This window comes from Rutidosis leptorrhynchoides, chromosome 6, assembly GCF_046630445.1.
Source record: "Rutidosis leptorrhynchoides isolate AG116_Rl617_1_P2 chromosome 6, CSIRO_AGI_Rlap_v1, whole genome shotgun sequence".
NCBI lineage: Eukaryota > Viridiplantae > Streptophyta > Magnoliopsida > Asterales > Asteraceae > Rutidosis > Rutidosis leptorrhynchoides.
In genome coordinates, this window is record NC_092338.1 from 355,495,498 (window position 1) to 355,508,951 (window position 13,454).

General features: G+C 33.5%; 2 protein-coding genes across 2 annotated transcripts; both read right to left on the bottom strand.

The window, feature by feature from the left end:
- Positions 1 to 8,303: 8,303 nt before the first annotated feature.
- Positions 8,304 to 9,722, bottom strand: LOC139854809 (uncharacterized). The gene is made up of 2 exons (XM_071844091.1): positions 9,462 to 9,722; positions 8,304 to 8,558 (listed from the first exon to the last, which is right to left on the bottom strand). The coding sequence occupies exons 1-2, from the start codon at positions 9,720 to 9,722 to the stop codon at positions 8,304 to 8,306; spliced, it is 516 nt and encodes a 171-aa protein (XP_071700192.1).
- A 493-nt stretch (positions 9,723 to 10,215) lies between these two features.
- On the bottom strand, positions 10,216 to 11,295 carry LOC139854810 (uncharacterized). Its single transcript, XM_071844092.1, has one exon. The coding sequence runs from the start codon at positions 11,293 to 11,295 to the stop codon at positions 10,216 to 10,218; it is 1,080 nt and encodes a 359-aa protein (XP_071700193.1).
- Between the last annotated feature and the right edge of the window lie 2,159 nt (positions 11,296 to 13,454).

Genomic DNA, 13,454 nt, shown 5'->3' on the forward strand with positions numbered 1-13,454 from the left:
GCAATAAGATGTGTCTAGACTAAGAATGATAAGCAGGTAATTTCCGACAAAAATGATGAGCAAAACTTTTGACATGCAGACACGGTCGAAGTCCAGACTCACTAATGCATCCTAACGACTATCAGTTAGACACACTAATGCAGACCTGGTTCGCTAAGACCGCTGCTCTGATACCAACTGAAAGGACCCGTTCATATACATTATAAACGATTCACAATAGTTGATTACATCGCGAGGTATTTGACCTCTATATGATACATTTTACAAACATTGCATTCGTTTTTAAAAGACAAACTTTCTTTACAACGAAAGTTGACGGCATGCACACCATTTCATAATACATCCAACTATAATTGGCTTAATAATAATCTTGATGAACTCAATGACTCGAATGCAACGTCTTTCAAAATATGCCATGAATGACTCCAAGTAATATCCTTAAAATGAGCTAATGCACAGTGGAAGATTTCTTTAATACCTGAGAATAAACATGCTTTAAAGTGTCAACCAAAAGGTTGATGAGTTCATAGGTTTATCATAACAATAATTTCAATATATTAATAGACCACAAGATTTATGTTTATAAATATATGTACACTCGCAACTGTATAAAAGTATTCTATAAGTTGTAGGCACCCGGTAACAAGCCTTAACGTTCATGTTTTATCCTCTGAAGTACACCAGACCAGGTGTGTTTAATATAACTTCGAAGTACTAAAGCATCCCATAGTCAGGATGGGGTTTGTCAGGCCCAATAGATCTATCTTTAAGATTCGCGCCTACCGTACATAGACAAGTAGTTTAATGTTACCAAGCTAAGGGTATATTTCTGGTTTAAACCCACGTAGAATTAGTTTTAGTACTTGTGCCTATTTCGTAAAACATTTATAAAACAGCGCATGTATTCTCAGCCCAAAAATATATATTGCAAAAGAAATTAAAAAGGGAGCAAATGAAACTCACAATACTGTATTTCGTAGTAAAAATACATATAACGTCATTTAACAAGTGCAAGGTTGGCCTCGGATTCACGAACGTATCAATATTGAGATTCAATATTGCAGGAAAGTACGTAGACGCTACGGAGATGATAAACACTAGATTGACCTCACGAGCATACCCATGAACCATACCCATCACCTCCATAGCTATAACCCATAATTTCCTTAGCTTCGACTCATTCAAAAAAAACTATTTTGAAATCACTCGGACAGTACTCCGTCGTAATATTTTATGTATACTAATAATATCTTGAAATAATACAGAGCAAATATATGTATATATATATATATATATATATATATATATATATATATATATATATATATATATATATATATATATATATATATATATATATCGATTGAGAGAAATATATTTTCAAGTTTCTATGAAATTATGAAACCTATTGAATTCTATTTATAATAGATTTTTGAATTATTAAAGTGATTTATTAAAGTAAATTATTAAAGTATGAATTATTAAAGTGAATTATTAAAGTATGAATTATTAAAGTGAATTATTAAAATATAAATTATTAAAGTGAATTATTAAAGTATGAATTATTAAAGTGAATTATTAAAGTATGAATTATTAAAGTAAATTATTAAAGTTAAAGTAGAGTAAAAGTAAAGTAAAGATAAAGTTAAAGTATAGTAAAAGTATAAAAACTATGTATGTATAATACGCGTATAAATATATATAATATTAATTTAAATCGTTATATATATTTAATGAAATAAAATATAAATATCATTTTATTTATTATACTGGTTAAGTAATGAGTTGTCAAAAGTGATTCTAGATATTTATAAAAGTTATATATGTTTTAATAATAAAGTTCTTTTTAAACTGAAAACGTCTTTGTACGTTTGAAAATAGATTAATAGAATATTATGGAAACCAATTCTCTACTAACTTTTGTCTAACTTTCGTAAATGACACTTTTTGTTTTTATTTATAAATAGCTTTATAAATTATTCTGAATATCGTTAAGAGGAATAGATTTTCTCAAATCATAGTGGACCTCTCAACAGAGACTTGTAATCATAATTCGATGTTTATGATAATTCAATCATTTAATATATATTTTTTTAATTTCGTCGAAAAATCATATTGAATAAAATACGTTCGTGTAAAGTATTATACGTTTAATACTTTATTAATATTCTCAAGTTATAATATATATATACTTATACATATCTATTTATATATAACGGTTCGTAAATCGTCTGAATTTGGTAGAGGTTATAATGAATGTATGAACACAGTTTAAAATTCTTGAGATTTAACTTAACAAACTTTGCTTATCGTGTCGGAATAATATAAAGATTAAAGTTTAAATTTGGTCAGAAATTTCCGGGTCGTCACATTCATTCTTTCCTGTTCATCTTTTGTGGTGGGACACTGAGATGAACTAAGGAGCGTTCCTCTTTGAATAGGTACCAAACCTTTCTTAGAGTTCTCCATTTTGAACATTTTCAAGATCTTTTCAATGTATGCACTTTGATTCAAACCTATCAATTTCTTGGATCTATCCCTGTAGATCCTAATCCCTAAAATGTATTGTGCTTCTTCAAAATCCTTAATGGAGAAACAGCTTTTCAGCCAAGTCTTAACACCTTGCATTGTCGGAATATCGTTTCCAAATAATAATATATCATCCACATATAATACAAGGAACATGATAGTGCTCCCACTAGCTTTCTTGTATACACAAGCTTCTTCACCATTTTTAATGAAGCCAAATTTCTTGGCTTCCTCATTAAAACGATGATTCCACATTCTAGATGCTTGTTTCAATCCGTAGATTGATTTATTTAACTTACATACTTTGTTAAGATGTTTCGGATCGACAAAACCTTCAGGCTGAACCATATAGACATCTTCCTCAAGATATCCATTTAGGAAAGCGGTTTTGACATCCATTTGCCAAATTTCATAATCATAATGAGCAGCAATGGCAAATAATATCCTAATAGACTTTAGCATTGCCACAGGTGAAAAGGTTTCATCATAGTCAACCCCTTGAGTTTGAGTGAAACCTTTTGCTACAAGTCTGGCTTTATATGTATTTAAGTTTCCATGCATGTCGGTTTTCATCTTGAAAATCCATTTACAATCAACTAACTTGGAGCTAGCAGGTTGTACAACTAGTTCCCAAACTTGGTTGTCATACATGGATTGCATCTCAGCGTTCATGGCTTTCTGCCATTTATCTTTATCAATCCTTGATAAAACATCTTGGTAGTTTGTTGGCTCATCCAAATCAACCACATAGCAATCATCCATGAGAAACCCATATCTCTCAGGAGGATTACTAATCCTACCAGATTTGCGAACGTCTTGTATACTTTGATCATCCATTTGATCATTCTCAACATTTTCATGTTGAGTGCTAGTGTCAACCAATTGTGTATCATCTACTTGATCTTGAACCTCTTCAAGATCTATCTTCCTTTCACTATTACCTTCCATTAGGAACTTAGTTTCAAGGAATTCCGCCTTCCGAGCAACAAATACATTCTACTCGGAAGGATCATAGAAATAATATCCCATATCATCCTTGGGATATCCTATGAAGATACACTTGGTGGATCGAGCATTCAACTTATTAGGGATGTAATGCTTAGGATAAGCTTCACATCCCCATACCTTTAAGTATGATAGAGATGGAGGTTTTCCAAACCACATCTCATGAGGAGTTCGTTCCACTTTCTTGGTTGGGGCCATATTTAAAATACGAGCCGCGGAGCATAGACAATAACCCCAAAATGATAGAGGTAACGAACTTCTAGCCATCATAGATCGAACCATATCTATTAGGGTTCGGTTCCTCCTTTCGGAAACTTCATTAAGTTGGGGTGTTCCAGGAGGAGTAAGTTACGAGATAATCCCACAACCTTTAAGATGATCTTGGAAAGCATCGCTTAGGTATTCATCTCCTCTATCAGTACGAAGTACCTTGATTGTCTTATTGAGTTGATTTTGTACTTCGTTTTGATATTCCTTGAATGCTTCAAAAGTTTCGTCCTTGTGTCTTAATAAGTAGACATATTCGAAACGACTAAAGTCATCAATGAAAGTAACGAAGTATCTTTCACCATTCCTAGTTATGGGCTTAAAGGGTCCACATACATCCGAATGTATTAATCCCAATAAGTCTTTTGCCCTTTCATAGGTCCCTTTGAAAGGTGCTTTAGTCATTTTGCCTTGTAAACAAGATTCACATACATCAAACGAGTCTAGTTCATTTGATTTCAAAAGGCCATTCTTTTGAAGTGTATGCATTCGATTCTTATTTATGTGACCAAGGCGACAATGCCATAAGTAGGAATCACTCAAATCCCTTTTGAGTTTCTTGGTGTTTGCATGGAATATTGAGCTATCATGTGATGTGTCATCATGAACCAATTCATAAATACCATTCAAAGGCGAAGCCTTAAAATAGAACACATTATCTAAAGAAACATGGATATTATCATTAATGAAATTAAGATTAAAACCACATTGTTTCAAACGGGATACAAAAATAATATTTCGCGATAAATCGGGTGCATACAAAACATTTTTCAAAATAAGTTCCAAACCACTTGGAAGCTTTAGAATAAAGTCTCCTTGAGCTACTACGTGCACCTTAGCTCCATTACCCATGTAGAGACTTGATGCTCCCGCTTCTTGTTTACTTCTTTTGAACCCCTGCATAGAATTGCAAATGTGAGTTCCACATCCTGTGTCTAATACCCATGTATTAGAAGAAGTAATACTAAGCTCAATGTATACCATATATACATTACCTAAGGTTTGCCCTGCATCCCTCTTTTCTTTCAACTCCTTTAGGTAGACCGGGCAGTTGCGTTTCTAGTGACCCATTTCACCGCAACCAAAGCACGGATCTTCCTTGGGGTTAGCCTTTCCGGCAACCTTTTGCTTCTTGTTGTTGTTGGTTGGGGTAACCATCTTCCCCTTTCCCTTGCCCTTGCCTTGGTAGGTGGGTCCTTTCCTCTTAGCCGCCTTCGGCTTAGAAGTGTTATTGTTTTTGGACCCGCCTTCGTTGATCGTAAACACGGGTGAAGCCCTTTTACCCATGCTTGCTTCAGCTGTCTTAAGCATGGCATGTAATTTGCCAATGCTTTTATCCTAACCATTCATGTTATAGTTTAACACGAATGTGTCAAACCTCTTTGACAATGAGTTAAGGATAAGGTCTGTGGCTAATTCATTAGACACGTTGCAATTTAGACGGTTTGCTCGATCAATAAGGCTTTTCATCTTAAGGACATAAGATGAAACGGATTGGGTGTCGTCCATCCGACATGCATGAAGCGCTCGGACCGTTTCAAAGCGCTCGACACGAGCTTGTTGAAGGAACATCTCCTTCAACTGTGTGATCATGTCATATGCACTATGATGCTCGAAGTCCTTTTGGAGTTCGGGTATCATAGTCCCAAGTATGAGGCAAGAAACTTGCAACGAATCAGTGCAATATTTCTCCCAATAGGTCATGCCTTCCGTATCATCCTCGTCCGGCTGATCGGGAATGGGGTCTTCCAACACATACGCCCTATCCTCTAGTTTGAGGACAATTCTTAGATTGCGAAACCAATCCATGAAGTTCGTATGGTTGAGTTTTTCTTTTTCTAGGATTGACCTCAACGATAGGTTGTTAAAGTTTATTAGTGCGTTTGGAATGTTGTTGTTATTGGCGGCCATCTACAAAATTTAACAAAGTTATTTAAGTATCAATTTTAATTTAACAATCAATACCCTTTAAAACCAATTGATATTTATTAAATTTTAGAATCCAACGGTAAACCAAATTTCGGTTAGGTGACCTTTATCCCGTCATTTGATTTAGCTAGGTAGTCATTATATGACAATTGCAATCCTTTTGCAATTTCTAAGTTATGGGATCATGCAATCCTTTTGCATGGCATATTTATCCCATCAACGCCTATTTGTTTCTCATGCTTCGGTGACCCTAAGTTCATGATTCCCAAATCAAGTCGTCCTACTTGTGCCAACGTGTAAATTCAACACACAAGTGGTTAGGTGACCTTTATCCCACAAGTGTGCGAGATTCACCTCAATCATATTAGTTTGCTCATAACGGTTAGGTGACCTTTATCCCATTATGAGTTCCCTAATATTTTTAACTGTTGCACAAAAGGATAGCGTTTAACTTGTTTGCCTTGTTAATTAAAGGGAATTTAAGTTTTCATAATATCTAGTTTAAGAAAACTTTTATGCCATACACCAACATGCATTTAGTGTATGGTACTTATGAAAAACCATTTTCATGTCTTGTAATTTAGCCAATTACTTGATATAAACCATTTTATATATGCGTGATCCTTTTAGTGTTCTTAATAACCATTTATTAATGTCCTTTTGCCATTTCAATTTAACCATTTAAATTGTCGTTTTACATGTAGTTAATAATGTCTAATTTAACCAATTAAATTGTTAGTTAGTTTGTTGTTAACTTGTGTGATTAACTTGTAGCATACAAACATACAATCCACAATAATACAAGAAACAACCATGCATGCAAAACAAATATGTTCACAATCAAGCCATTTTGGTAGGCATTTGTTTAGCCGAAAACAAATGCTACCGGTAAAGGGTTATAACACAAAGTAGGAGATTTAACATCTCCCACTAAATCTTGCATCCAAATGCATGTGTTCTTCTTTTGCTCCATCTTTTGCATCTTCATACTCTTTACAAAAATATATCCTAATACATTTTCCTCTAGAAAATGAAAATACAACCTAATCTATTTTACATACCAAATATAAAATAAATTACATGATCAAATGAATAAATATTATTACATACCAAATGAATAAATATTAAATCAACCAAACATGCAACCAAATACAAGGTCAAGGCATAGATTGTGAACATTATTTACATAAGTGATAGGCAATACAGAATCACAAGTGATTGGAAACACAGAATCACAAGTGATCGGCAACACAGAATCACAAGTGATTGGCAATACAGAATCACAAGTGATTGGCAATACTGAATGCAGAATCACAAGTGATTTTGGCCAAAATGACAAACCACCCAAAACCGAAAATTTTACATTCTACTTCATGCATGTTCATAGCAAAATTATAGTGGGTTTAATAACCATCTCGAAGCATATTTCAACAACTTCGGCTCTAGATACCATTGTTGGGATTTAACAATTTTCATAATACTTATAATCATTCAAGAAATAAGATTTGCGGAAGCGTGTAGATTACCATTTTGAAACTTGTAAATCTTTAACCAATTAAAGTTAAATCCCAATAAGGATCAAGTTGTGAAACATACTTACAAACTAAGAGTGGGTTTAGAGTTTATACCTCCTCAAGCTAGTTGAGGGTTAGTTCAAAAGAAGATGATGAAGAATGGAGCTTCAAAATGATGAAACCTCAAGGAGAAATACCCCAAGCTTTTGCACCAACACCTAGCCTTTGGTTAGGATTTAATTACACTTGAATTGAGCTTGCAATAACCAAATGAAGAACCCTTTCTTCCTCCCAAAAGGCCACAAAATTCAGCTGGGTTTTAGGAGAGTTTTGTGCAGAATTTTGATGTACAATTGCATGTATGTATTGCTACTAGTCAAAGGACATGTATATGTGGAATTGTGTTATGGAAAGCAACAAGAATAAGCATGGGATAGACTTTCTTGGGGCTCCAAAATCTGCCCACCATCCATTATTTTATAACAAGAATGATTTTATAAAACTTGTAATAATTTTATAAAACTTGTATAAAATAAACATGTATTTGTTACTTGCAATAATTTTATAAACCATTTTATAAAATATAACATAACATAATTATTTAAACCTATAAATAATTAAATCCACATCATATATAAATTATCCAAATAATTTATCTCAAGTGATTATAATTTAGAAAACCGATTTTCTAAAGTTCAAGTGTCGCGTATTTATTTAACAATCCAACCGTTAAAATAAATACATATAAAGTGTTGGTAAGCTTGTTATTGGGTATAACCCGACTTGGATCATAACACATTAGCCACATTAATTTAATATGTCTCTCGGGCATATGAAATACCTTCAAAAAAAAAACATAAGATAACCAATGAAAGAGAAAATTTAAAACGATAAACACAAAATGTGTACTTTATATATGAAAATAACATCTTCAGTTAGCACTTCACAATTAGCATCTCAAAAGAACCAAAAAACAACTAACAACTGATTAAAGAACAATGCACAAAGATTACAATTCAACTCAACGACCTTTAAGGTTTTAAATTCGTCGATTATATCTCATGAATCAAAACTTTCAACGATATCTTTTTCTATGTAAACCACTAAGTTATCTGCAAGAAAGTCATTAGACATCTTATTGCAAAGTCGAGTTTTGCACAGTTTCATGGCTGAAAGTGCCCTCTCAGTTGTAGCTGTAGAAACTAGAAGTGTTAAGATGAGTCGGAATACTCTATCGAGCATAGAATATACCTCACACTTATGAGTTTCCACAAGAATTTTGCATAGTTCACCAATAGTGGCAGTACCCTTGAGCTTTGAGTTATTTGACAACTCAATTTTAAAAATCTCCAACTGATATCTCAACTTAATCTTCTCGTGTTTAGTAAGATCAGCAGGATAATATTTTTAACAAGATGACAAATATGATATGTTCGGCTCTTAGGAGTCAACAGCAAACGTCGATTTATTGGCGTCTTGACTGCCGTTTAGAGAATAAATTGAGTTCCAAGCAAGATTTAAAACCCATGGAAATTTGATTCTACCATTTTCATGGGGTCTCAATTTTATTTTTATTTTTATTTTTATTTTTATTATACTATTTTTTTTAAAATAAATTTCCTACTTATTGGCCGGAGGTCCACTCGGAAGCAATTTCCGTCGAATAGAGATAGGGATGACTTTCTCTACTTTTGAGAGTATTTCACTCTGGGTGGAGAACTGACTTGTTTTTATTCTCGGGTAGGGAAAGGATTGTCTACATCTCATCTCCCCCATATACCACTCATGTAATCAAGGTTGGAGAATTCGGATCTCGGAATGATCTCGTTTGGACTTTTTAGGGAGATCTCGGACGTTGACTTACGTTGACTTTATAGTTTTTTTAATAAAAATATACATAAAACCACAAAATATATGTATATTTATATACGTTTTTACGAGATTTTACAAAAATATCCGAGAAATAAGCGAGAAAATCTTAGAAATTACGAATTTTAAAAGAAAATCTACAAATTAGCAAGAAAATCCGAGAAATCGTGGCTTTGACTAAGTTTGACCCCGTTGACCGAGAAATCTCGGGAGATGAACATCTCGTCTCGGTTGCCTTCTAAAAACGAGATCTCGGGGGAGATCTCGGGGAGATCTCGGAGATTTACAACACTGCATGTAGTATTGGGTTTTGTTGTTGTTGTAACAAATATGATATGTATCACACACTTCAGAGATTCTTTTTGGACCTAAAGCAGAAGTAAGAGTTAACAACTCCATGGCGTGATCATCAAACCTACTGGCCATCTCATTCAGTTTCTTGTCTAACGTGCAAATAAATATATCAACCTTATAAAAATGCTCAACGTTCACCTGATTGTCTTGTCCACGAGGGCGATATCGAGTAGACTTATATGGGGCTTTAAAATCTGGCATATTCACCTTATGTTTCTCACAGAATATTATAACTTGTTCAACGGTGTGCACCATTTGGTTTCAAACCGAATAAATCGAATATCGAATCGAATCCCAACCAAGAAAAACCAAACCGAATTATTTAAACGGATTTCGGGTCGGTCAAAACCGAAATCGAATTCGTAATTCGGTTTTTGGTTTGGTATTTGGTTTTGAAAATTTTAAATTTGGTTAACCGAAAACCGAATTAAAAACCGAATTAAAATTAATAACATATTGAAACATATTTATAATTATAATATTTATATATTTATATTATATTTGATGTATTATTACATTTTTATTAAACAATAAACATGTTATATACCTTGCATACTTAAATTAATTCCACAACCGTTATTTCTAATTTATATGTAAGTTTATGCTGGTTAAGATTTTTATTTTTAGTGATTTTCGGTTTTAACTGACACCAAACTGAAATAAAATTCGGTTTTCGGTTCGGTTTTAGTTATGGTGTTGATATTTAAATTTGGTTTCGGTTTGGTTTTTGGTTTTGATTTTATAAGTTTCAAATCCGAAAAAACCGAACCAAATAAACCAAAAACCAAAAACCGAACCGATGAACACCCCTATGTTCAAGTGAAGAGTCTGATCCAGAATTTCTGAAATTGTTAAGACTTTCCTTTGTAGCTGAAACAAGATGAATAACATTACCAATGTCTTGAGATTTCTGTTGCAAAGCCTGAGATAAAATATTAGTCATTCCCATTATTTCCTTTATCAAGTGCAGAATAAAAACAAACTCAAATAATATCATATAACCATAAGTTACATCAGCATAACCGCGATGTGAATAACATCCATCTTTAATTATACTCTTAAGAACTGCAAAAATAGCATCATACATATCAATCAAGCTACATACTGAATCGAAATGAGAACCCCAACGTGTGTCACTAGCTCGACTTATAGTTCCAACTTGGTTTTTCCCTTTTTCAAATTTGATTTCACCGAGTTCCAACAAACATATAATATCATCCGCTTTAGCTTTTTGTAACTCATTGTGATGTTTACTTGACGCACAAACAACATTAATTATGAACGCCAACTTTGTGAAAAATTGGTTGACCGAAATAACTTCTCTTGAAGAAGCTACTAAGACAAGTTGTAATCTATGAGCAAAGCAATGAACATAGTATGCACAAGGACAATCCTTAGCAACAAGTGCTTGTAAACCATTCCATTCCCCTCTCATGTTACTCGCACCATCGTAACGTTGGCCACGGATTTTCGTAGTATCAACCTGGTAATGTAATAGTTGATTCCACAAATTTGTTTTAAAGGTTAATGAGCAAGTATCATAAACATGTACCACACTAAAGAACCTCTCTATTATCAAGCCATCTTTATCAACAAATCTCAACACTATAGCCATTTGCTCTTGTTTGGACTCGTCATGTGCCTCATCAACCATGACACAAAAGTAACTATCACCAACTTCATTTCGAATATGTTTTCGGACATTGTTTGCAAGAATACTTAAAATTTCTTTTTGTATGAAACCCGAAGTAAACTTTGAATTGTAAGGAGCATTTCCTAACACAACCTTATCAAGTTCATCATCATATGAAGCTATAAGTTTAAACATTTGGATAAAATAAAAACCTAATAAACTTACAAACACAACCAACGCACTAATAAAAACATAGTACAATACAAGTAGACAAGTAGTTCGATTGTTATGAAATTAGGAAAAAAAATACCTCATATGATAAATTGTAGTTGGCTTGCATTCGATTTCAAGTGATGAATTTCATAAAAGAAGTGTCAGGTGATTAGGTGAAGATTTTTTTATTGAAATTTTGTGTTTAGGTAAGCTAGTTGTTTGGATTTTAAGAATTGGGATTTAGGACCGTAAGTTTTTAAAGTTTGTATCTACGTATCTTGTCGTTTTTGTTAATGGGTCATATATTTGTTTGTCTTTGGGCCAGGGGGTGATACACAATGGATTAAAAAATAAAAGCCCAAAATATGAAAATTTGTTACTTATAAGGCCAAACCCAGGTGGGCAGTCACCACCCTTGAGTTTGTCTATATTCCGCCTTGTGTAATGAATCTGGTTATTTGTTATGTTAAATTTTAGTTATTATTTTTTTGGAAAAAGGGGTGTGTGAGAGAAAGTGAGGAGAGAGAAAGCAAGGAGAGAGACTGAGTCGGTGAGGAGAGCAAACTGGGAGAGCACACGAGCAGTAGAATGGTACACTGGGAAACGTCAAGACCATTTATCAAGGAATACCAACATTGTTCATGTCTTTAATATTCATGAGTTTTGGAGTGTTGCAGACTTATGGAAAGGCCTTCAAACCATATGGTGAAATTCGAGATGTTTATACGGCATGCAAAAGGCTTAAAAATGGACAGAGTTTTGCCTTTGCAACATTTAGTGATGTTAGTAATGTTGATCGTTTACTTACCACGTTAGAAAGTATAAATTTAAATGGGAACCCTGTTAGGGTTTTCAATGCTCACGAAAGGAAAGCAGATGAGAATATCAATATGAAAGATAATGAAATCCGGAAAGAGAAGATGACAAGAAATAATCATTGTAACGCATTACGTGATGATCGTATGTTTTGTGATGTTGCAAGCAAACCAAGTTATGACCTTTAAAATAAACTCTCAAGACACTGGGAGGATTTTTGAGAGAAGTTATCTAGGCAAAAGGGGGTAAATAATAATGCTGGAGATAATAGATTTAATGGAAAAAAGCACAATTTTTATTAAGGACTCAAATAACAATCACGAGCTGCTTAACAAATCAATTGTTAGAGAATTAAAAAGGCCAGAGCTGTTAGATCAACTCCCATTATTATGTGAAGCATATGGAATTTATGACTATTCTCTAAAGTACCTTGGAGGGATGGAAATCTTGTGCAAGTCAAAAGATGTTATACATAAGGTTTAAAAAAACATAAGAAGGTGGTGTAACAATGTTAGGTTGCTGGATAAATCGTTTAGATGTCGGTAAACTTGTGTGGGTATTGGTAAGGGGAATACCTGTCCCGTGTTTGTAACGACCCAACCCGTTATTATACCGACCGGAATTTTTTTTCTTCTATTTAACGCATTAATATCGATAACAATGACACCATAGTTATGTTCACAAAACATTTTCAATACATAGCAAGTTTAAACAACTTTGAATTATACATTACACAAGTTTAGGTGTCAAAATGGGCATAACAACCCAAGACCCGTTTGACATAACAAAAGACACTTTTGACCCAAAGCGTTTAACTCCAACATAGGACCGAGCATGATGATTGAGATTGCACTACCCAATCCTAAGTCTAATCCAAAAGCAAAGTCTTCTAAAGCAACTCGCAATAGTCCACTAATCCACGCGCTTACCCTTACCACATCTTCCACGCAAATCTATAAAAATATAAACAACGAGAGGGTAAGCTATAAAGCTTAGTGAGGATAAACATACTATATACATATGATGTGTGAAATCTAGTATATAATTTATAATGAAAAATGCCGGTTAAAAGATTACTACACACTAACGGGCAGTGTACCCGATCGTGTAATAGTATAAAATTGGTAATTCCGAAATCGTTCCAAGGACAGTTTAAACGTGAGAATTAAGATTGTAACTAATAAAAGTAAACTAAGTTAAACTATGAAAATTGAAAGTACGAGAATATTTGTTTTGTGGCTATTTAACGATTAGCTAAATCAAAGATAGATCAAAAGTAGAAGACAATATTTTTGGGTTTTTAAGTTTAAATAAATCAAATTGCA

Excerpts from the sequence above, each read along its gene's own strand:
- LOC139854809 (XM_071844091.1), bottom strand. The coding sequence starts at position 9,722 with ATGGTGCACACCGTTGAACAAGTTATAATATTCTGTGAGAAACATAAG. Across the intron at positions 8,559-9,461 it reads GTCCAAAAAGAATCTCTGAA|CTCAAGGGTACTGCCACTAT; the intron begins GTGTGTGATACA and ends AATAACTCAAAG.
- LOC139854810 (XM_071844092.1), bottom strand. The coding sequence starts at position 11,295 with ATGTTTAAACTTATAGCTTCATATGATGATGAACTTGATAAGGTTGTG.